The sequence below is a fragment of the Phascolarctos cinereus genome, unplaced genomic scaffold (genome assembly GCF_003287225.1).
Source record: "Phascolarctos cinereus isolate Bilbo 61053 unplaced genomic scaffold, phaCin_HiC Scaffold_3;HRSCAF=262, whole genome shotgun sequence".
In the NCBI taxonomy this organism is placed as follows: domain Eukaryota; kingdom Metazoa; phylum Chordata; class Mammalia; order Diprotodontia; family Phascolarctidae; genus Phascolarctos; species Phascolarctos cinereus.
The window spans coordinates 230,365,374-230,387,126 of record NW_027555736.1 but is presented as its reverse complement, the minus strand read 5'-3'; the positions used below and the strand labels follow the sequence as shown (position 1 = coordinate 230,387,126).

The 21,753-nt window shown below is 39.7% G+C and overlaps 1 protein-coding gene across 4 annotated transcripts in view; it reads right to left on the bottom strand.

Moving 5' to 3' along the window:
- Nucleotides 1-21,753, bottom strand: part of DPF3 (double PHD fingers 3) — a 406,344-nt gene that overhangs the window by 144,421 nt on the left and 240,170 nt on the right. For all 4 annotated transcript variants that reach the window (XR_002324471.2, XR_002324470.2, XM_020986373.2 and 1 more), the window contains exon 5: nucleotides 11,561-11,656. Coding sequence is in view for 2 of the 4 variants with exons in the window: in XM_020986373.2 (XP_020842032.1) it covers nucleotides 11,561-11,656 (96 nt within the window). In the remaining 2 variants the exon portion in view is untranslated. The remainder of the gene's footprint in view (nucleotides 1-11,560; nucleotides 11,657-21,753) is intronic.

Genomic DNA, 21,753 nt, shown 5'->3' with positions numbered 1-21,753 from the left:
GCATTGCATGCTGCAGAGAAATCTTTTGTGAAAGGAAGAGGCAATTGGTGCGGCAAAGTTCACTGCTGCCTTATTTTCAGACAGCCTTCAGCAACCACCACCCTGAGCAGTCAGCAGCCATCGACAGCAAGGTGAGACCCTCCACCGCCAAGAAGATCGTGGCTCGCTGAAGGCTCAGATGATGGCTAGCATGACATAATGCTGTTGTACGCTTGCTAGACTGCAGTAGAATGTAAATGTAAATTTTACACGCACCAGGAAACCAAGATATTCGTGGGACTTGTTTTATTGCAATATTCATTTGATTGTGGGGCTCTGGAGCCAAGCCGGCAGTATCTCCAAGGTCTGCCTGTCGTCCTAACTGAAGGCAGACAGGTAGGACTTTTTAAGGTCCTGTCCAAGCTTTCATTCTTCATGGCATAATGTAGAGGACAGGACTGGGAACTAGGAAAGACATGGATCAAAATCCTGGCGCAGATACTTGCTAGTCGTGTTGTCCTGCACACGTCATTTAAAGCCTCTAAAGCTCCTTTTCATCATCTTCAAAACGAGGATACCACTATTTACACTCACGGGGCTATTTTGGAGAAAGCACCTTGTCAAGTCAACAAGTATTTATTAAGCTCCTACTGTGCGCTGGGCACCGTGCTAAGCACTGGCAATACAAAGAAAGATGAAAAGTCCTCAAGAAATTTACCTTAAAGCATTATGCATATGTGAATTATTAATAGTATTATTATTAGCCCAACTAGATCTCCACCTTATTCCAAAAGCCCAGTTCACTGATTTACCTAGGGATTTCAAGAAAGCTTTAAGTGACTTTAAGTGAAGGAGCACTAGGGCAGCTAGGTAGCTCAGTGTATAGAGTTCTGGGCCTAGAATTCAGGAAGACCTGAGTTCAAATCTGGCCTCAGATACTTACTAGCTATGTGACCTTGGGCAAGTCACTTAACCCATTTGCCTCAGTTTCTTTATCTGTCAAATGAGCTGGAAAAGGAAAGGCAAACCACTCCAGAATCTTTGCCAAGAAAACCCCAAATGGGGTCAGGAGGAGTTGGACACGACTGAAATTATTAAACAAACAAGTGAAAGAGAAAAGCCACCTGTTCCTATTGTACCTTTAGCAAGAACAAAATCTGAGATTTAATACTAGGCAGGACAGAGGCATATTTAGCCTGGCCATGCTTCATGTTAGAAGGTTCAAACCATCCATAACTTCTAGGTCAGAGTTCTGGCTCCCAAAAACAATTGGAGAGTCCAAAAAAAGTTAGGAACCTGTGTATGTGGGAGGGAAGGGATAGAGGGAAGGGATGGGGGAAAGTGATGGGAAAACCATAGACTAATATACAATAGGCCAGCCTGTTACCTTTGGTGGTCTCCCTTAAGGAGATGCTTGACCTCACACCTAGCTAATTGTTGACAAAGAGGACAAATTTTGGAAAAACAGGTAAGGTAGCTGATATGCTATCGGCAAAACTGTGAGTTGGTTTAATCAATATGGAAAACAATTTGGAATTATACTAAAAAGTTCCTGGGCTTTGACCTAGAGATTCAACTTCTGCCCTAAGGAGGTCAAAAAAAAAAAAAAGGCCCACATACACCAAAAGCATTTACAACAACACTTTTGAAGGTAGCAAAGAATTGGAAACAAATAGATACTCATCAACTGAATAATAGCTAAACAAATTATGGTACATGAATGTAATACAATATTACTCTATCATGAGAAATGATGGATGTGAAGAATGCAGGGGAGCATGGGTAGGCATATGAACTGATACAGACAGAAATAAGCAGAACCAGGAAAACAATGTACACAATGACTACAACAATGTAAACGAAAATAAGAAATAAAAGAAACAAAACTGCGCAGGAACGTAGGATTTTGAGTTAGAAGGGACCTTAAGGGTCATCTAATCCAACATTTTAATTTTACAGATGAGGAAACCGAGGCACAGAAAGATGAAAGTGATTTACCCAGAGTCTCAAAGCTAGCGTCTTAGGGAGGATTTGAACTCAGGTCTTCCTGATTCCAAGTCTTGTGCTCTATTCTTTACAGGATGTGCTGCTTAAATAGACCACAATTAGTCCCAGAGGAGAATTGAGAAAATGTGTTCCTTTTCTTCTTTTCAAAGGGATTTGGGGAGGATATGGGTGTGGAATATTGTCTCTATTGTCATACTTGGTCAATGTGTTGGTTATTTTTGGTCAATTGCTTTTTTCCCCTCTTTCTTTCTTATTCTTTGTCACTGGATAGGGGAGAGAAAGGGGGTTTATTTTGCAGTTAAGGTAATGTAAAAACAAAAGATCCCAATAATCATTTTAAAAACAAAAAAGAGACATCAGGATACATTGTGTTTCCTTCCAAGACCTAGACAGAGGAGCTGGACTGACATCCACAATATTACATAGACAGCACCACAATGCCTGAGGTATCATCTGCTGTCTCCGGCTTGATCTGCTTGTCTCTGAAACAAATCAGAACATTCATTCTCTCACTCCCACTAATTCCCTCCATATTCTTCCCTTCTGCCTTTCCATCTTCCTCTTTCCTCCCTCTCTCCTCTCTCCTTACCCTCATTTCAGAGTTGACCTTGAGAGGGAACTGAAAGAAGCAGGCAGTGTATTACCCTGAGAAACCACCCAGATTACTGGAGATGCCTCAGGTCCTAACAGTTATTTGCCCTCAGTCACTCTCATTTTCCTGACCAAATACAGAGGCAACGTGGGATAATAGAAAGATCCAGGGATGCAAGGAATCAACAGTGCCAGTTCCACCATTTAGAATCTGTGTGACCTTGGACCATGGACAACCCGTCTAAGCCTCAGTGGCCCCATATATGAAATTCCACAGATGCTATAATGCATGTGAAAGTGCTATGTAAGATTCCCTACAATAGACATTAATTTTTAATGGGAAAGAAAGAAGGAAGGAGGGAGGGAGGAAAGGAAAGGAAAGAAGGAAGGAGGGAGGGAGGGAAGGAAGGAGAGAGGGAAGGAGAGAGGGAGGGAAGGAGGGAAGGAAGGAAGGAAGGAAGAAAGGAAGGAAGGAAGGAAGGAAGGAAGGAAGGAAGGAAGGAAGGAAGGAAGGAAGGAAGAAAGGAAGGAAGGAAGGAAGGAGAAGGAAGGAAGGAAGGACGGAAGGAAGGAAGGAAGGACGGAAGGAAGGAAGGAAGGAAGGAAGGAAGGAAGGAAGGAAGGAAGGAAGGAAGGAAGGAAGGAAGGAAGGAAGGAAGGAAGGAGAAGGAAGGAAGGGGAGAAGAGGAGAGGAGAGGGGAGGGGAGGGGAAGAGAGGAGAGAGGGGGTGAGAATGAGGGAAGGAAGAGAGCCAAGCATTTATTAAATGCCTACTATGTGCCAATCACATAGGAGGTGCTAAGTGCTTTACAAATATTATCTCATTTTATCCTCACAACAACCCCGAGAGATCAGTGCTATTATCAATATTGCTAACAAGTCAGAATAAGCACAATGATGCTACAATTATTGCAATGCTATATTCACTCCAGAAGTCCTGTCACAGCAGCTTCCGAGCAGGTGAACACAGTCAAGCATAATGACAGAAACAATTCAGAAAAAAAAAATACAGCGATGAGAAAGTGCTGGAGAGAGGGAAGAGAGCCCTTAGCCAAGAAAGTTCTATTTCCAGCTCCAATATTTAACAACTTGTGTGATTTTATGAAGGCTTCCTCTCCCTGTGCCTCATTTCCTTACCTGCAAAATGTGGACAAGGCACCCAGAGTTCATAATATACTGTAAGGAAATCCTACCAGTGGTGCCACCACCCTCCAGGTAAATGTTTGTGCACCAACTGAGTCATCTTTGACCCTTGCTTCTCCTTCACTACTCCATCCAATCAATTTCTAAATCCTATTTTTTCCCTTTGAAATGGTTTTTGGATTTGTTCCTTTCTCTCCACTTCCTAGACCAGCACCTCATACGCACATTGATATAACTCTCTAGTTAACTTCCTAGTCATCTCCCTGTCACCAGTCTTGCCCCACTCCAATTCATCCTATGTACTGCTGCCATCTCCCCTACACAACACTGACCTGTCACTTTCTTCCTCAAAATCTATAAAGATTACCTTTTACTTAATGTGTCAAGTTCAAATTGGTACCCCTAGTTACTAATGTCCTCCATTGTCTCTGACATCACTATCCAATTGTTGAATCATTTCAGTCATGTCTGACTCTGGTGACCCCATTGGGTTTTCTTGGCAGAAATACCAGAGTGGTTTGCCATTTCCTTCTCCAGCACATTTTACAGATGAGAAAACTGAGGCAAACAGGGTTAAGTGACTTGTGCAAGGTCACACAGCTAATAAATGTCTGAAGCCAGATTTGAACTCAGGAGGATGAGTCTTCCTGACTCCAGTCCCAGCACTATTCATTGCACCACCTACCATCATTCCCCAACACACACCAACTCCGTGCCTCATGGCCTCCCATACAACCACAATAACTCCCATCTCCATGTCTTTGCCTAGTCTATGCCCCACCTCCCCCTCAGAATATCTTCCTTATCCTCTTTATCCATCAAAAGTCTTCTCAAACTTCAAGACCTAACTAAAGTCCTAACCTCTGCAAGAAGACTTTGGTGACTGATCTAACTCACACTTTCTTCTAGCTCTGGATTTCTGTTGCGGTATGAGTCAGGTGAGTGTAAAGTAGTGTATGAGGAAGTATTTGTAGGAGATGACGCCCACTGGACCCACTGAGTAGAGTCTGTGCATGTGTTGGACCTGTATTCCTGAAATATGGGGAAGGATACAGATGTTGCGTCCCTAGGGTTGGCAGAGTACCTGGCGCAAAGTCAGCATTTAATACGTGCTTCTTTATTCATTCATATCTAAGGTTGGTCTCCAGTTGTTCTCTGTGTCAAGGACACTAGTCTCCCCAACTAGACTATAAACTCTTTGAGAGTATCATGTCCAGTATCCCCCCAAATCTACTCATCTATAAAATAAAATTAAACCGTATATGAAAGGTCTTAAAGAAGCACCTTGGGGAAGTTATTTGGGCCACAGTTTGTTTTTCTGAACAATGAAAGATTGCTACTACACTATGCTCCCAGCAACAAAGGGGCTGTACACCTGTCATCAGATGACCAAGCTAGCTAAGGTCAAAAAGGTTCATCACCAGACGTTTGGCCACTCAGGGACGGTTTGGGGTTTTTTAGCCATAACTCATAATAATAATAATGAGGAGGAGGAGGAGGAAGAGGAGGAAGAGAAGAAGGAGAAGGAGAAAGAAGAAGAACAAGAACAAGAACAAGAACAAGAAGCATTTGTGTGTACTTTAAGGTTTGCAAAGTACTTTACATATGTTATCTTATTTGAACAACAAAAACTTGATGAGGCAAGTGCTATTATTCTTCTCATTTTACAGATGAGGAAACTGAGGCTGGAAGAGGTTAAATGACTTGCCCAGGGTCATCTGCCTAGTAATTGTCTGAGGCAGAATGTGAGCTGAGGTCTTCCTGACTCAAGCTCCAGTGCTCCATCTACTGCATCACCTAGCTGCCTACCTCATGAAAGAGCCCAAATGTTGTCTTCACATGAGGGAAGAGTTAATTACCTGAGGTGGAAGAAGAGGGCTCCCAGAGGTAATTGCTACTCTTTTTCTTGCCAAGTGGATTTATGGGTCTCTAAGGGTGAGTTACTGGGAACTCCTCAGATTTGAATCCTGGGCTCCAAAAACTCAACAGGAGCCCTGTGGTGTCAATGTACAGGCAGCCTTGGGCTTTTTCCAACATCTGTATCCTTCCCCATATTTCAGGAATACAGGTCCTCAGAATTCCAACACATGCACAAACGGACTCGACTCAATGGCACCAACAGGCATCATCTCCTACAAATACTTCCTTACACACTACTGGAGGCCACTCACTTTTTTGCACATTTGTAATTCTATCCCAGGTCAATGTAGTCCATGATCTTTCCACAAAAATCAGTTCTAATACCAAATAATCATAATTATAATATATTTTCTCACACTAGTAGTATTCATTTGTACTTGGGCTTGGGGGTGAATGGAGTGACCATAAGCTATTATATTCCTAGATATAATCCTTGAGAGTTGCTATGGCCTAAAACATCATCATCGTATGGATGACTTGGTGATGAACCTCTCTGACCTAGACAGGTATTAAGATAATAGACATACATACAGTCTATCACCTGACCCATATCCAGACTTTCTAGCTGGGTAGGACCAGCCAGAGCTCACAAATACATGTACATACACAGATACATACATACATACATGTACACATACACTATAGCCTTAGAAGATAACATATTATTTACAAAAGAATAGATAATCAAGAATCGGTTGGGCCCTTTTCACATCATATCAGAATTCACATGTGGGATGCTCAATGTGAACTGGAGTAAGTCAGTAAGTCTCTTTCTCTTTCTGTTCCCATTGCTACCACCCTAATCTATTTCCTCAGCATACAGACTATGGTTTGGCCATTGTCCTCATCACCCTCATCTCCCTCCCACTGGAACCTTGGACTCTAAATAGATGAGCTTTCACCTTATCTGTTCCAGAACCAATCTATATCATTTCCTAGACATTTCCAAATCATGCCATCCTTTACCTTTTCCATATTGTCTTTCCCACTAGAATGTAAGGTCTCTAAAGGAAGAGGCTGTCTTTTTTTTTGTAGAGTTATCCCTTCCACATTGTAGGGCATTAGGGGAACGGTGCCCCCACAGTCTGGAAAAGTCTGCATACAAATTTGGTCCTCACTTTGTAACAGAGAAGAAGTCTAAATTTTTTTCTTTTTTTCTTATCGTACGTTTATAATACCTTATTATAAAATTTGCATATTGTTATGGTGTTAAAAGATAAAATATATTGATATTATATAATACTATACATATATTTTATGCATTTCTAAGTTTCTAAACATTTTCTGTATCACCCACTAGCCTTCAAGTATCATCTGCAGCTTCCGCAAATTCCCCAGGGATTCCTATTTAATTTCTTATGCTGACCGGCAATGTATCAAAACCACCATGGGAAAAGTCATGATGTGGAAAGGATAACTATATCTGAATCCTTAGTACTTAGCATAGTACTCGCACACAGTAAGCTCTTAATAAATGCTTTATCATCATCATCATCATCTCACTCCTGGTGTACTGCACTAGTCTCCTACCTTTCTTCTCTTTAACCTCTTCCCCATCTACCTTGTACTCCATCTACCTTATACACTGCTTTCAGACTAATTTCTTTGAAACCACTTTTATTGTGTCACTCACAGGATAATAAGAATGGGAAGGAACTTAGAGATCATTTAGTCCAGCCCTTCTTAAACTGGGGGGGGGGGAGGGATTGTGAAAAATTTGGCAATAGTAAAAGGTTTCTGAATGTGCAACAACCAAATCATAATTAAAATCAAACGTGTAATGCATCTGAGGTGTTTCTGGAAGCACTTGCAACTTCACTGCAGCCTTGGTTATGAACACAAAGCATGCACACTTTGCACTGTCCATGCTCAGGCCATGCAATGCCAACAAACACTGCTGAAACCCAAAAAGGGGTTGGGTCACAAGTGGGCCCTGGTCTAGTCCATCCCGCTCGTTTTACAAACAAGAAAGTCCCTTCTCAGATACTTTCAATGGCTCCTCATTTCCTACTCCATTGAATCAAGATCTCTTTACCTGTAAAGAAGGTCCTCCTTATAGTGGCCTTACCTGCCTTTACAACCTATCTCCCAACACAAGCCTCTCATTCTAATCCTCAATGCCTATCAAACATTTCTCTTTCTAGTCCTTGACTCATAGTTTTTCCAGATTCTATCCAACAGGAGTGGGAAGTTCCTCCACATGTCTTTGTCCAACCTGTCCTCCCCCTAGCCCCTGCCCCAGAAGACTCTCCTTCCTCATGTAACCACTTGAAATTTCTGGTGCCTTGTGATGAAATACTACTGGGCTCAAAGAAATGATGAACTGGTTGGTTACTGAAAAATGGAAAGACTTGCATGAAATAACGAAAAGTGAAGTGAGCAGAACCAAAAGAACATTACATATGGTAATAGCAATGTCGTTTGAAGAATAATTATGAACAACCAAGTTATTCTGAGTACTATAAATACTCAAATCAACTATAAAAGACCTATGAAGGAAGATGCTATCCACCTCCAGAGAAAGAACTGATAAATAGAAGTACATATAGTATAGTTTTACATATATTTGTAAAACTGTGTCAAATGATGATTTTGTCTAGTTTGAGGTGGGGAGGGAGTGAGGGAGGGAGATAATTTGGACCTTAAAATGTAACAAAAATATATAAATTTAAATTAAAAAATTTCTAGTGTGCTATTTAAGGCTTAGTCCAAGTGCCACCTCCTACATAAGACCTTTTCTTATCCCAACCCCCAGTTGTTAGTCCTTTTGCATCCCACCACAGTCTCCTGAAATTACTTTGCATCTTAAATATTTAATTATCTGTGTATATACTGTTTTCCTACAACAGAATATAAGCTCTTTGAGGGCAGGGATTATTCTAGCTTTGTATTCTCATACCTAGCATGGAGCCTGGAAAACAGCAGGCACTTAATAAACACAAATTGAATTTTTAAAAGAATACTTTCAATGTTTTTTTAAATGCTTTCTATATTATCAAAACACAATGAGATGAAGCAGGTCAACCAATTATAGAGAACCAGAGCCAGTAAAAGAGGCTAGACCAGATGATCTCCCAAAGGTCCCTTCCGCCTCAATGAGCCTATGGCTAAGGGCAAGAAAGTCAAATAACATTAACAAAGCTAAAGTGACACAGGTTACCTGCTTCCCATTCCAAACCTCTGAGTATCTCCATATCATGAACAAGCATCCAGCTAGCCACCCAAATGGTAAACAGGTGGCAGGTGGTATTCCAGCTACATATGCCTCCATATGCCAGGCCTCAGGCAGTATGTCTGAAGTGTGTGGAGTTCTCTGACCCCAACTCCCAAGTACCCTAGTCACAGGACATAATAATAACACCTTGCATTTGTGGAGCATTTTGAAATTATTGTCTTCTTTTGTCTTCATACCAACCCTAGAATGTGAGGAAGGCATCATCCCCAGTTTACAAATTGAGAAACTGAGGCATAGGAAACTGATTGACTTCTCCTGGGTCTCAAAGGTGCTAAACAATAGAGGAGGAACCAAAATGCAAATATTTTTATTATTAACCCAGTAATGATGATGATGATGATGATGATAACAATAATAATAATAATAACAATATAGTAATATCTCACATTTATGTAGTGCTTAAATTTTAAAGCAGCCAAGTGGCACAGTAGATGGGGTGTTGGGCCTGTAATGAGGAAGACTCATTTTTCTGAGTTCAACTATGACCTCAGACACTTATTAGCTGTGTGACCCTGCGCAAGTCACTTAACCCTATTTGCCTCAATTTCCTCATCCATAAAATGAGCTGGAGAAGGAAATGGCAAACCACTCCAGTATCTTGACTAAGAAAACTCCAAATGAGGTCACAGAGTGTCAGACATAACTAAAAAAATGACAAGAACAAAATTTACCAAACATGTTTTACAGAAGAAACCTGTGAGATAGTGCAGATATTACCCAAATATTCAAAGGATCTGTGATTTCATCAACATAACGAATTGTCCCAACCAATGCTGATCACAACCCATATATGACACATAACCTCAATCCTAAGGTATTGTCTCAGACACATATGAGGTGAAATGATTTGCCCAGAGTCACAAAGCAAGTAAAAAAATCAGAGGTAGCATTTGAACCCAGATTAGGAATTCAAACTAATTCTATTTTGTAATTGGTTCTATACTGTATTTATTTTGCATTGTAATTGATTCTATATCTACTTAAGACCCCTTCCTTGAGTTGAGCTTAGGAATTTAGCTTTCTCTCTCAGTTAGTTTAAAGTTATAATTAATGGGTAAAACTGTTACCTACCATACCTTCAGCTTCTGGGAAAATTTCAGGATGTATGTTTGTCATCTTTAAGCCCCACAAGTTAACCTAGAACCCCCCCCCAAAATATATCATCTGAATTTGCCTATCTTTGTGCAATTAGGGGAGTTTTATTACTTTCAAAGAGACAGCAGTATGATAATTTTTGATCCCCTAGCAAAGATTATAAGTTGCAGATGGGTACCATAAAACAATTAACATTCCTTAATTTTCAGAGAGGTGATAGCCCACTTTCCTTGACATAACCAATCATGTTGTCCCCACCACCATGATACTGTCTACCATGTAATCAGTTGCACTGTCTTCCCCACCTACTCAATTCTGTTCTTCGTTCTTTTGTACTTCCCAAAACTAAACAAAGACTAGTCGTGGTCTTTTGGTCATTGAGAGGGCCCATTAACCCAATTTATTGGTTATTACTAGCCTAATTAATAAATTGATCATGCTTGGAAGCTTGTCTCTCAGTTTACCTTAATTACCAAATGTGACACAGTTCTTCCTGACTCCCGCTCTATTAATTCCTCCATGCAACTCTCGGGAAAATATTAATAGCTCCACTTTATAAAGAAAGCTCAGAGTGTTTAAATGACTTGCCCACAAGGTAGCTAAATAACACAGTGGAGAGAACACTTGGCCTGGAGTCAGGAAGACCTGAGTTCAAATCCAAACTCGGACACTCTCTGTGTGACCTGTCATTTAACCTCTGTTTGCCTCAGTTTCCTCAACTGTAAAACGGGAATAATGATGGCACCTACCTCCCAGAATTATTGTGACGATCCAATGAGATGCTATCTGTAAAGCACTCAGCACATTACCTGGTACATAAGAGGGACTTAATAAATGCTTATTTATCCCTTCCTCCTTTTGCATCTTTTCCTTCCTTCCCTCCCTCACTCCTTCCTTTCCTTCCTCACTTCCTTTCTTCCCACAGTCACACAACTAGTAAATGTTGGTGCCTGCATTCAAGCCCAGGTCTCCTCTACCCAAGTCCAACATTCTTTCCATTAAACCACATTGACTCTCAGTGAACCAGCCCTCCAAAGCACTAGGACTTTCATACCCTCACAAATGAGCTGACAAATAGCCGTGGGCATGCCTGAGGACTCAGGGCCAAAATAATGGCCTTTCACTTAGGGCCTTTCCGTGGAATATGGTTCCAATTATGGGAAACATACCAAAACGGAGAACAGAAAACCTCCTCTCCCTGTCCCCACCCACTCATCTGACTAACATTCAGATCTTATTCTCCTCTTTATAGTAGCCCTTGCTGGATGTTTTTCAAGTTACACTGTCCGACTGCTTGTGACAAAAGTTCAGGCTCTCCTCCCTGGAATGAGGAGCAATGTCCTTCCTGAGGTAGTAGGAAAAGCCCTGGCTCTGGAGGCAAAAGAGCTGGGTTCTAGTGCTGCCTCTAACGCTTACTACCTGTGCACCCTTGAGCAAGTTACTTAACCTCCTCTTGGATTCTGTTTCCTCAGACATAAAATGAGCAGAGTGGACTAGGTGCCCCCTGAAGTCTTTTCAAACTCTAGCTCCGTGATCTTATGGAGTATTTTCTGTAATTGCCTTTCTTTCTATGTAGAGCCCCTGACTTACCCGTCCTCTGGTCCTGTTCTTTCGTTTTGGAGTATCTTCTTCTAAATCCTCCTCTTCGTTCACTTCTTCTACGTTTTCATCATTTTCCAGAACCCTCTGAAATTACAGAAAGAGAGCGGGAAGGTTTGAAGAGGGAATAGCCAAGAAAAGAGGGAAAAAAGAAGAAGGGGAAGGGGGAAAGAATTCAACCAATCAGATTTTTTATAATTATTATTATGGCAGAGAAATTTTAAATGAAAGCAATCTTAGCGATGCCTGGAAGATAGAAGTGCTGCCCATGGATTTGGTAACTTGGCTATATGTATCTTTTCCCAACACCATCAACCTCCTTTAACTTAGACATTTCAAAACCATCAAACTTCAGCTTTTTCCCAAGAAGAGATTCCTTTAAAAAAAACTGGCATTAAAGAAATCCAAGTAATCAATAGCTATATTTTTAAGAGATTGAAATCACTAATAATTAGGAAAATTAACTTTAAAACAATTCTGAGATTCTACCTCATGCCTGTCAGATTGGCAAAGATGACAAAAAAAGAAAAATAACTAAAGAAAGATAGGCAGTGGAGCACCATTGGTGTAACTAATTGGTTCATCCATCCTGGAAAGCAATTTGGAACTCAATTGTGTACATGCTTTGAACCAACTATTTCCACTTCTAGATACCAAAGAGATCAAAGAAAGGGGAAAAGACCCATATGTACAGAAACACAGCTGTGTCTCAATTAGTATATATAAAGAATCCCCCTGAAGTAAAATCATGTTATGAGAATTCACACTGCATATTTCTGTTGGGCTAGAAGCAACTGCCATGGTTTACACAATCATAACATTGAATACTGTACATTTGAATACATATGACCACTTTATGGAATTCATTATTTGCACAAACCAGGATCTAGCTGTTATTATATAACAGCACTTTTTGTTTAGCCAAGAACTGGAAACAAAGGGGATGCCCATCACTTGAGAAATGGCTAAACTAATTATGGTATATAGATATAACAGAATAATATGCTATAAGAAATGATGAAACGGAGTTTCAGAGAAACTTGGCAAGATTTGTATAAATTGATACAGAGTGAAATAAGCAGAATTAGGAGAATGGTTCATTCATTAACAATAACACTATGAAGAAAAACAACTTGGAAAGACCAGATTTGATCAATGCAATGTTACCACTCCAATGAACCAACGAGAAAGCATGCTACTCACCTCTTGACAGAGGGGTGATAGACTTGGGTTGCATAACTAGATATACATTTTTTTGATATGTTGTAACTCAGAGTTGAAACCTAAGCATCTGCATAAGACTCTCCTCATTGGTGGAAAGAACAATGACTCAATGCTCCATACCTGCATCTGGGCAGAGTTGGTGAGAGCTTGGAAAAGGAGAGATCCTTTTTCTGGCTTCTGGCTTTAAGAGGGGACGCACACAGTCCCAGGCTCTCTTGAGGGGGAGGCCACAGGAAGGAAAGAAAGACTCTGGGAAAAAGCTGACCTGTAGAGGAGTTAACACATGCCTAGTTCCAGTTAACTCCACACTAGAGACTTCTGGGTCTTTCCTCTTGGGTGGGATCAGACACTCTCTTAGCCGATCTGTGATATTATAGGATGAATGGGAGAACTTCAATTCACTCTGTGCATTGTCTAATACGTTGTAATCTATATATTTTGTCTGGTTTCTGTTTGAAACTGGCTCAGATAAATGGGTTTCTTTGTGATTCACTATTTTTGATAGTCTTTGTATAACTAGTATCTGGTGAGAAAGGAGTCAAGCCTTCAGTTATAACTTGGGACACACACTCCTTCCCCATTAAGAGAGAGCAATCTGGTGAGTAGCTTGAACTCATATATATATATATATATCCCTCAGCCTACAAATATTTAGCTTGGGGGACAGGGGGCAGGAAACAAGTATGGTGGCAATGCAGATAGATAATATTCTAGTCTGATATCCTCTCTGTGAGAAGAACAAAGTGGTCCAGCCCCATGACTTGATCTGTTATTCCCCTCCTGGCAAAATTAAAGTCTCCCTTGGAGACAGGTGGATAAGATTTCAGAAATATCTATTCATATGTCCCTGTAAGCAATATTTAGACAGAGTCCACGTAGACATTTATATATCTATATAAGCAACAAGTACACACTTATAATGGTAAATGTGAAGGCTTGTTTTGCTTGACTAAGCTTATTTTTCATTAGTTTTTTCAACTAATTATCATTTGTTTTCTCTTAATCCCACAGCAGCAACCCCACATCCCCCAAAAAAGCAAAATCCTTGTAACAAATATGCATAGTTAAGCAAAACTAATTCTGGCACTGGCCATATAAAATAGATGCCTTATTCTTCGCCCTGAGTCCATCACCTCGCTGTCAGGAGGTGGGTAGCATTCTTCATCATTAGTTCTCTAAAATCTTAAGTCTTTCAGGGTTGTTCATTCATGGCAAGTAGGAAGAGAAGTCTTGTGGAAGAGTATCTAATGATAGGACTGCCCAAACAAGAAAAAAGGGTCATTGAAGCATTTTTTAATGCATAGAAGAGAGCTGAAGGAAGATCAGAAATAATCCCACACAAGCAGGACAGTTTTGAAAGCAACATGTTGAATGTATTATTTTTTAAAGAAAAGAAGAGGAATTTGTATGTAATATTTATGTTTTCACATATAATCCTCTTCTGTTCAACTTTGTATATGGAAATATTCTCTTTTCTGGTATTCATTAAATTCAAGATAGTAAATAAATAATTTTAGATGGTCCAACAAAGCTCTCTCTATATCCGTCTAAGAGGTTTCAATAAAGCTTTTTAAAAAGCATAACTGTTCCTTTTATTCTTCTTGAAGTTTCCTCTTAGAAATATGAAAATGTCATTTCTCTTCTACCCCTGCCATTCTGGAACTTTGCTCTGTTTGAGGAAAACAAGTAATTTCTTATTTACCTGATCAGGTCAATGTTAACATAACCTATTGTTGTGAAAGCATAATAAATTTTCACCATTTAAAATTCATTACTTAGTAGTGACTGCATTTTTATTTGGTTTAATGATCATTTATTTAATTACTCCTTGAAAACAATCCTGAGAGTTTCACTTAGCATTATTATTTTCATTTCACAAATGAATAAGCTGAGGGGGCATATATTTCTAACTACTTAATATTACGGGCATCAGATTTTGCTGGCTGTCAGTGTCCAGTCCATTACTTGACTTCTTTGATAAGACTACATTGGCATCTCTGTCATGCCCTTCATTTAGCCTATTTGCACCTCTTAGTTAAGTGAGTATGTATTAATTATATTTTTCAGAGTTTTTTGCATGGATTAAAAGGACATGGGACCATGATTCATGATGGGAAAAAAAAAATCAGTTAACTTGCTGTCAGGAGTCCTGTGTCCTAAATGTGGCTTTGTCATTTACTTATTTATAACCTTAGGTAACTTACAGCTTCATTCTGCTCCTTTACCATCTTAAAATGAAACTAATACGATCATCCTGACCTACTTTCTCTCCACATAAGTCCTCAATGCCCCATCATAGCATAGAGAGGACTCTGGTATTTCAAAAGTTATGCCCAATGAATATTGGTCTTATAGGCTGTGCCAAGCCTCTAAGGCTTGCAGTAAGGGCCTGGTGATGAGCTGTAGATTCAGTGTGTCATCAGTCAAAGGCTTAGCCACCAGATGATGAATTCCTTTTGACTATAGAAATTTATATTATCTACTAAGGCATGGAGGAATTATAATTTTTATCAATAGAAGAAATGCCCACACATAAAAAATTACTAATATTTAAAGGATTAGAATAGTCTCCAGTCTCACCAGATTATTGCATGGGTAAAATGGCATCATGTCTATGGAAAACACTTTGAAAAGTATCAAGTGCTGCTTAGAAATTAGGAATTATCATTCGTATCACTTCATTTGGCAATATTTGACACCATTTCCAAGCCTTACACACAAAGCCAAAGCCTCATGAGAGATAGTTGTACAGCCTTCTCATGCCACCTTCTTGCCAAGAAAGGATGCCCTATATTCTGACCCCAGTAAATAAAATCATGCTATCAATAATAAAATACCATCAATGTATATAGAACAGTCACTGGCATTTACATAGCACTTACGGTTTATAAGGGCTGTCCTCAAAATGACTGTAGATGAGGTAAGAAGAACATTATTGCTCTCCATTTTGAAGAAGAGGAAGCTGAGATTTTGAGTTCACAGGGACCTGACTATGGTCATGCATCTCCTGGGTCTATGAACCAAGGTCTCCTGACTCCAAGTCCAGGGCTCTTTGCATGAAGATTATGCTATTGCATAATGTATATCAGCGACAGCTAGGTGGTACAGCTAGGACAGAGTGTGAGGCCTACAATTAGGAAGACTCATCTTCCTGAGTTCAAATCCAACCTCAGACACTTACTAGCTGTGTGACTCTGGGCAAGTCACTTAACCCTGTTTGCCTTAGTTTCCTCATCTGTAAAATGAGCTGGAGAAGGAAATGGTAAACCACTCCCGTATTTTTACCAAGAAAACCCCAAATGGAGTCACAAAAAGTCAGACACAACTGAAAAACGGCTGTTCAACAACACACATATATCAAATTATTCCTCCTAAGAATTCAAAGTAGTTCAGACATCCATTTCTGGCCCCTCTACTTTCCAGCTGCATAGCCATCAGCTACTTCTCTATCTGTCAAGCCAATGATTCATTTTTCCTTGGCCATGAAATAGCACCCTGGCAGAGAAACAGCACGGTGAATCTAATGGAGAAAATCTTGGCCTGGGAGTTAGGAGGTCTAGCCTCAACAACAGATTCTGTATAGTATTAATAGTAGTGGTAATGGTGCTGACGGTGAAGCGGAGTAGGAGTATATTAAGGCAATGATGACAAGAAGAAGACACCCCTTAAAGTCCAGATCATCTTTCATGTGGGGGTGAGGAGAGGAGAAAGGGGGGAAGTACAGGCCATGATGATATACAGCAAGGACTCAAAAGAAAAGACTCCTAAAATCTGAAGAGGGAAAAGTTGAAGACAGAGTTCATTGAAAATCTTCACTTAATATAAATTCCAGAAATTACATCTGATACTGAAATGGATAACAAAATTAGGACCAATGTCTCAAATGGTTTTGAAGGAGATGGGCATACTCAGACTGAAATTTTGAAGTTTTTCTTTTAGTTTGATGGCATGAATCCGATTAGCAGATCAATTACACCAAAACAGTCAATATCTACTATAACCATCATGAATGAATGCATTCTCTGAAGAGAATATTTGACATCACATATAAAAACATTTGAGAACCTGCAAAAACAAAAAGTATATTTGGTAACCATCGGCCAGGTAAGAACCACAAGAGAAAAGGTGGAGCTATCAAAGAAACCTCAGTATAGGTATCACACGATATCCTGGCAGAAGCAATTGGAGAAGGCTATTAAAGATGTGTGGAAAGACACTGGAAAATTACATCAATATTCAGCTGGTACATACAGCAGAAAATCTATATGTCATATAACCCAATTAAAGGCAGCACAAAAGAAGCATGACTGCCTGCCCAGGGGAGAGTTTCTCAGAAGATGAGTCAAGGTCATTAAGAGCAGGGTCATGTCTGTATGCAAACAAACACAAAGTCAGACATGGAATGCCAGGTTTTCTCCCTCATTTTCCTTTTTCTCTCTTTCCCCCGGCCAACCAACTTGTGGTTCAGTTGTTTCCAGTCTTATTTGACTCTTCGTGACCCCATTTGGGGTTTTCTTGACAAAGATACTGGAATGGTTTGCCATTTCCTTCTCCAGCTCCTTTGAGAGATAAGGAAACTGAAACAAACAGAGTTAAGTGACTTGCCCAGGGTCACACAGCTAGTAAGTGTCTGAGGCTAGATTTGAACTCAAGAAGATGAGTCTTAGGGGCAGCTAGGTGGTGCAGTGGATGGAGCACCAGCCCTGAAGTCAGGAGTACCTGAGTTCAAATCCGGCCTCAGACCAAACACTTGACACTTACTAGCTGTATGACCCTGGGCAAGTCACTTAACCCCAACTGCCAAAAAAAAAAGAAGAAGAAGATGAGTCTTTCCGACTCCAGACCTGGCTCTCTAGCTACCTAGCTACCCTATCAATTACAATGCTCAAAAATCCCAAAGAGTATAACTGAAAGTAGAGGCAAAAGAAAATACCTTATTTCCCCACCAATTATCATCCTAGAGCCCTTGGAAAGCAAGGTAGTATGCCTAACATATGTCAAAGTTGGGACTTTTCCTTTAAAATGGGAAAAGCTGGGAAGTCCTCTTTGAAGCTGCCACAGCAGCACACCGGTCTCTGAGCAGACTTGGACATTGGTAGCAACCCTCTTGCCTCTCACTCTCCTGGGCCTTGGCTGTACAGAATTACCATAAATAAATATCATTTGGGGTTAGCCTTGTATATTAGATTGTCTCCTTTTTCCCCTCCTAATTGTGGACTCTAATTATCCATACAATCATTCATTTGGAGAGGCCTTTGCTGCCAAATGTAGGACCTGAAATGGGTAGAAGAAGCTAATCACATCTCTTTTTTTTTTTAAAACTTCTAGAATTCTTACAAATAACCCTCATTCAAATTGCTGTAATGAGCAGTCCTAATTTAAGTATATTACATATATTATCTAGGTTGTCTGGGGACATGGAAGGACCTGATTAGCAGATTCCAAGGACTTTGAGAATCACGCCCAAACGATAAATATGGAGAAGTAACTCCCGATTCACAGCAGTATGGTACAGTGGGAAGACACCAGATTTATAGTCAAAACACCTGAGTTCAAATTTCATCTGTGTTATTTGTTATGTTATGACCTTGGACAAGTCACTTGAGAGCTCAACTTCCATTTCCTCATCTGTAAAATGAGGGGATAGGACCACATTACTTCTAAGTTCCCTTCCAATTTTAAATCTATGTATCTATGAGCTGATTGCATTGGCTGATCTGGTAGAAACCACCATCAAAAAGGGAAGCTTTGGAGCCATCATGAAGTAAGTTTTTGAGGGTACATGGTCTTCATTGTATGCTCACCACACTATGGTTATGTTAGGTATCTTAGATTTTGAAGGTGGTTTTCTCTCAGAGTTCTCAATAGTGGGAAATCTCATTCTCCACTTGTTCTTTTACATCCACTCAAAAAAAATCTCTCCCTTTGGTCAAGAATAAGAAGTAGACCCATGTACCAAATGCAGATTCAGAACAATGCTCCAATTTTTCTTCCTTAAATCTATAAAGGAAGGTATCTTTGAAAGAGAGTTAATGTGATGGAATAGAAAGAAAAATAGGTATGTCATCAGAGGACCTGGTTTCAAATCCTGGGTCTGTTACTGACTAACTGTGCAAACCTCGGTGAGTAATTTGACCTCTCTGGGACTCAGTTTCTTTCTTTGTAAAATAAAGGGGTTGAACTAAATGACCTCTAAAATCCCTTCCAATTCTAAATGCTATGTAATTTCTGTACCTTAGTTTTCCTGTCTTCAAAGGGGCAGGGGGAGAAAGAAGGGAGGTGGACAGTTATCCCACTCTCAACCTATTTCACGAGATAAACGTTTTGTGCTTTTCAGTGAATTCGTTGAAATTCAGAGCTGAAAGAGACTTTTGTGATCCTCTAGTCCAGCTCTCATTTTATACATAATGCCCAGGTTTGTTCAATTCCTTGTTCAAGGTTACGAAGCTAATTGGCAGAAGTAAACTGTAAATTGAATAAAATGGCTCAGATTTATATCGCACTATATAGTATATGAAACGTTTTATGTATATTTCATTTGATCTGAGTATCAATCCAATGAAGTGGGTATTATAGGCATTATTATCTCCCATTTTACAGATAAGAAAATTGAAGTCCAGAGAGTTGATGTGGTGACCCAAGGTCACACAGATAATAATAATAATAATAGCAACAATAACAACATACTATATATAAAATGTATTAAGGTTTGTGAAGCACTTTACATATGTTATCTTATTTGTCCTCACAAAAACACAGTGACATAGACGATTTTATTGTCCCCATTTTATAGATGAGAAAGATTAAGCTAAGGGTGGTTAAGTGACTTTCCCAAGGTCACAGAACCTGAGGTATGATTTGAATTTTGTTCTTCTTGACTCCAAGTCCAACAGGAAACTGGCAGTAAATTGGTAAAGCTCCTGAGGCCAGACTAGAAACACCTTGATGATTCAGACTATGATAATGGGTGTAATCAAAGGAGTGTGCAACTTGAATTCAGGAGAGATCTAGTTTTAAATTCCACCACTCCAAACACTTACTAGCTGTGTGGACATAAGGCAAGTAACCTCTCTTAGCTTCAGTTTCCTCATCTGTAAAGCAGTGACACTTTTTTTCACTGGATTGTTACAAAGCTCAAGTGAGAGAATGCATATAAAGTGATTTGTAAACCTTAAAACTATATACATTATTACTTATGTAGCCATACAATTGTGTTATATATTCAATTATAAAGCTATACAATTATTATTGTATTTGGCCAATAATGTTGCTCCCTTCTGGCTCAAAAAGAAGTATTCCTAAGGGGTAACTTCCTAAAAGGGTAACCGTGTTAACACCTGCTTGACACATTTCACCATCTTCTGTGATTACATCCTATGATTATATTAACTGAGCTGAGGGTGAAGAGGGAAGGTAGAAGTCTCCAGTAATTTACACTCTCTCTTCAATTAAACATTTGCTTGTCCCCAGCAAATCAACTGAGTTTGGGGGGCCAAAGACTATGTGTCATAGCTTAAGCAATCCAGAAATTAACATTTTCCTCAAGGATATAGACCTACCATTTCCAAATTCATGGGTTATACAATTTTAAACAAGACATCATTTTACAACATTCTCATAGGTTGCTGCCTGTTTTGATGCTTGCAAAGGCTTTCCCCCTCAAAGAGAAAGTTTGATCCTAAAGAGTTCCCAGAATATTTGAGGCTCTCCCCACGAGGCTTAGGGACCTGGGGTAGAACAGAAGTCACCTCTCTTCTTCTTCAGGTGAGAAACCAAACAGCTTTATATTGGTGCTTATGCATATAACTTATGTATTTATGTTATATAACATAGATTCACTGGGGAGGGGGTAGGTTATAATATTACAGAAACTGAGGAAGTGATTATACATGTTGTAATATTTTTTGCATATAATTGCAAATGGGTTAACATATATAAAATGCTTCACAAACCTTAAAACACTATATAAGTGCTAGATATTATTACACATGTTGATTATTATATATCATAATTATTGTATATCATAGATACATTTGCCTGTTAGTTGTGTGTAACCTTGTTGTTTGTCTATACACTGCCAGCTGCATACATTCCATTGCTATGTTGACAAACATATTATTGTTGCACAGCTTTGTTTTAGTGACTATGCATATTTGCCTGTATAGATAAACATGTATCATCATGACATGTTGTGCATGTGTTATTGTATGTTATTACATATTATGCACATAACAAGTAAGGCAGGAAGGAAAGGGAACAGATAAGTCTGGGGAGGTTTCATAAGGAGGTGGGTGCCTGAAGAAAGAGAGACCGTTCTGGACTTTGAGTAATGGCATAATCAAAGGTAAAGAGAACGGAAACAGCAGGACATGAGGAATAATAGTAGTCCATTTTGCCTGGACTGTGTGAGGGGTAGTATGGCAAGATAAAGCTTCAAAGACAAATCAGAGCCAGATCATGGAGGGCTTTGAATGCCAGGATAGGAAGCTGATATTTGGTCTTTTAGACAAAGGCAAAGGTTTTTGAGCCAGGAAGCAATATGGTCAGAGATTTGCACTGCAAAACTTTCTTGAACAACCATGTGGAGAATAAATCAGAAAATAGAGAGCCTGGAAGCTGCTACCATAGGTCAGGTCTTGAATGAGAACGGAAGCTATGGAAGTAGGGAGGGAAGGATGAACAAAAGAGACTTTGCAGAGGTAGAATCAACGGGACATTCAGAGGGAGAGAGAAGAGGCAAGACGAACCATTGCTATTGTTCTTGATGTTCAGGCATTCAGTCATGCACAATTCTTTGTGACTCCATGGACCACGGCAGGCCAGGCCACTATCTCCCAAAGTCTGTCCAAGCTCATGTTCATTGTTTCCATGATACTATCTATCCATCTCATCCTCTGTTGTCCTCCTTTCTTTTTGCCTTCAATCCTTCCCCACATCAGAGTCTTTTCCAATGAGTCCTG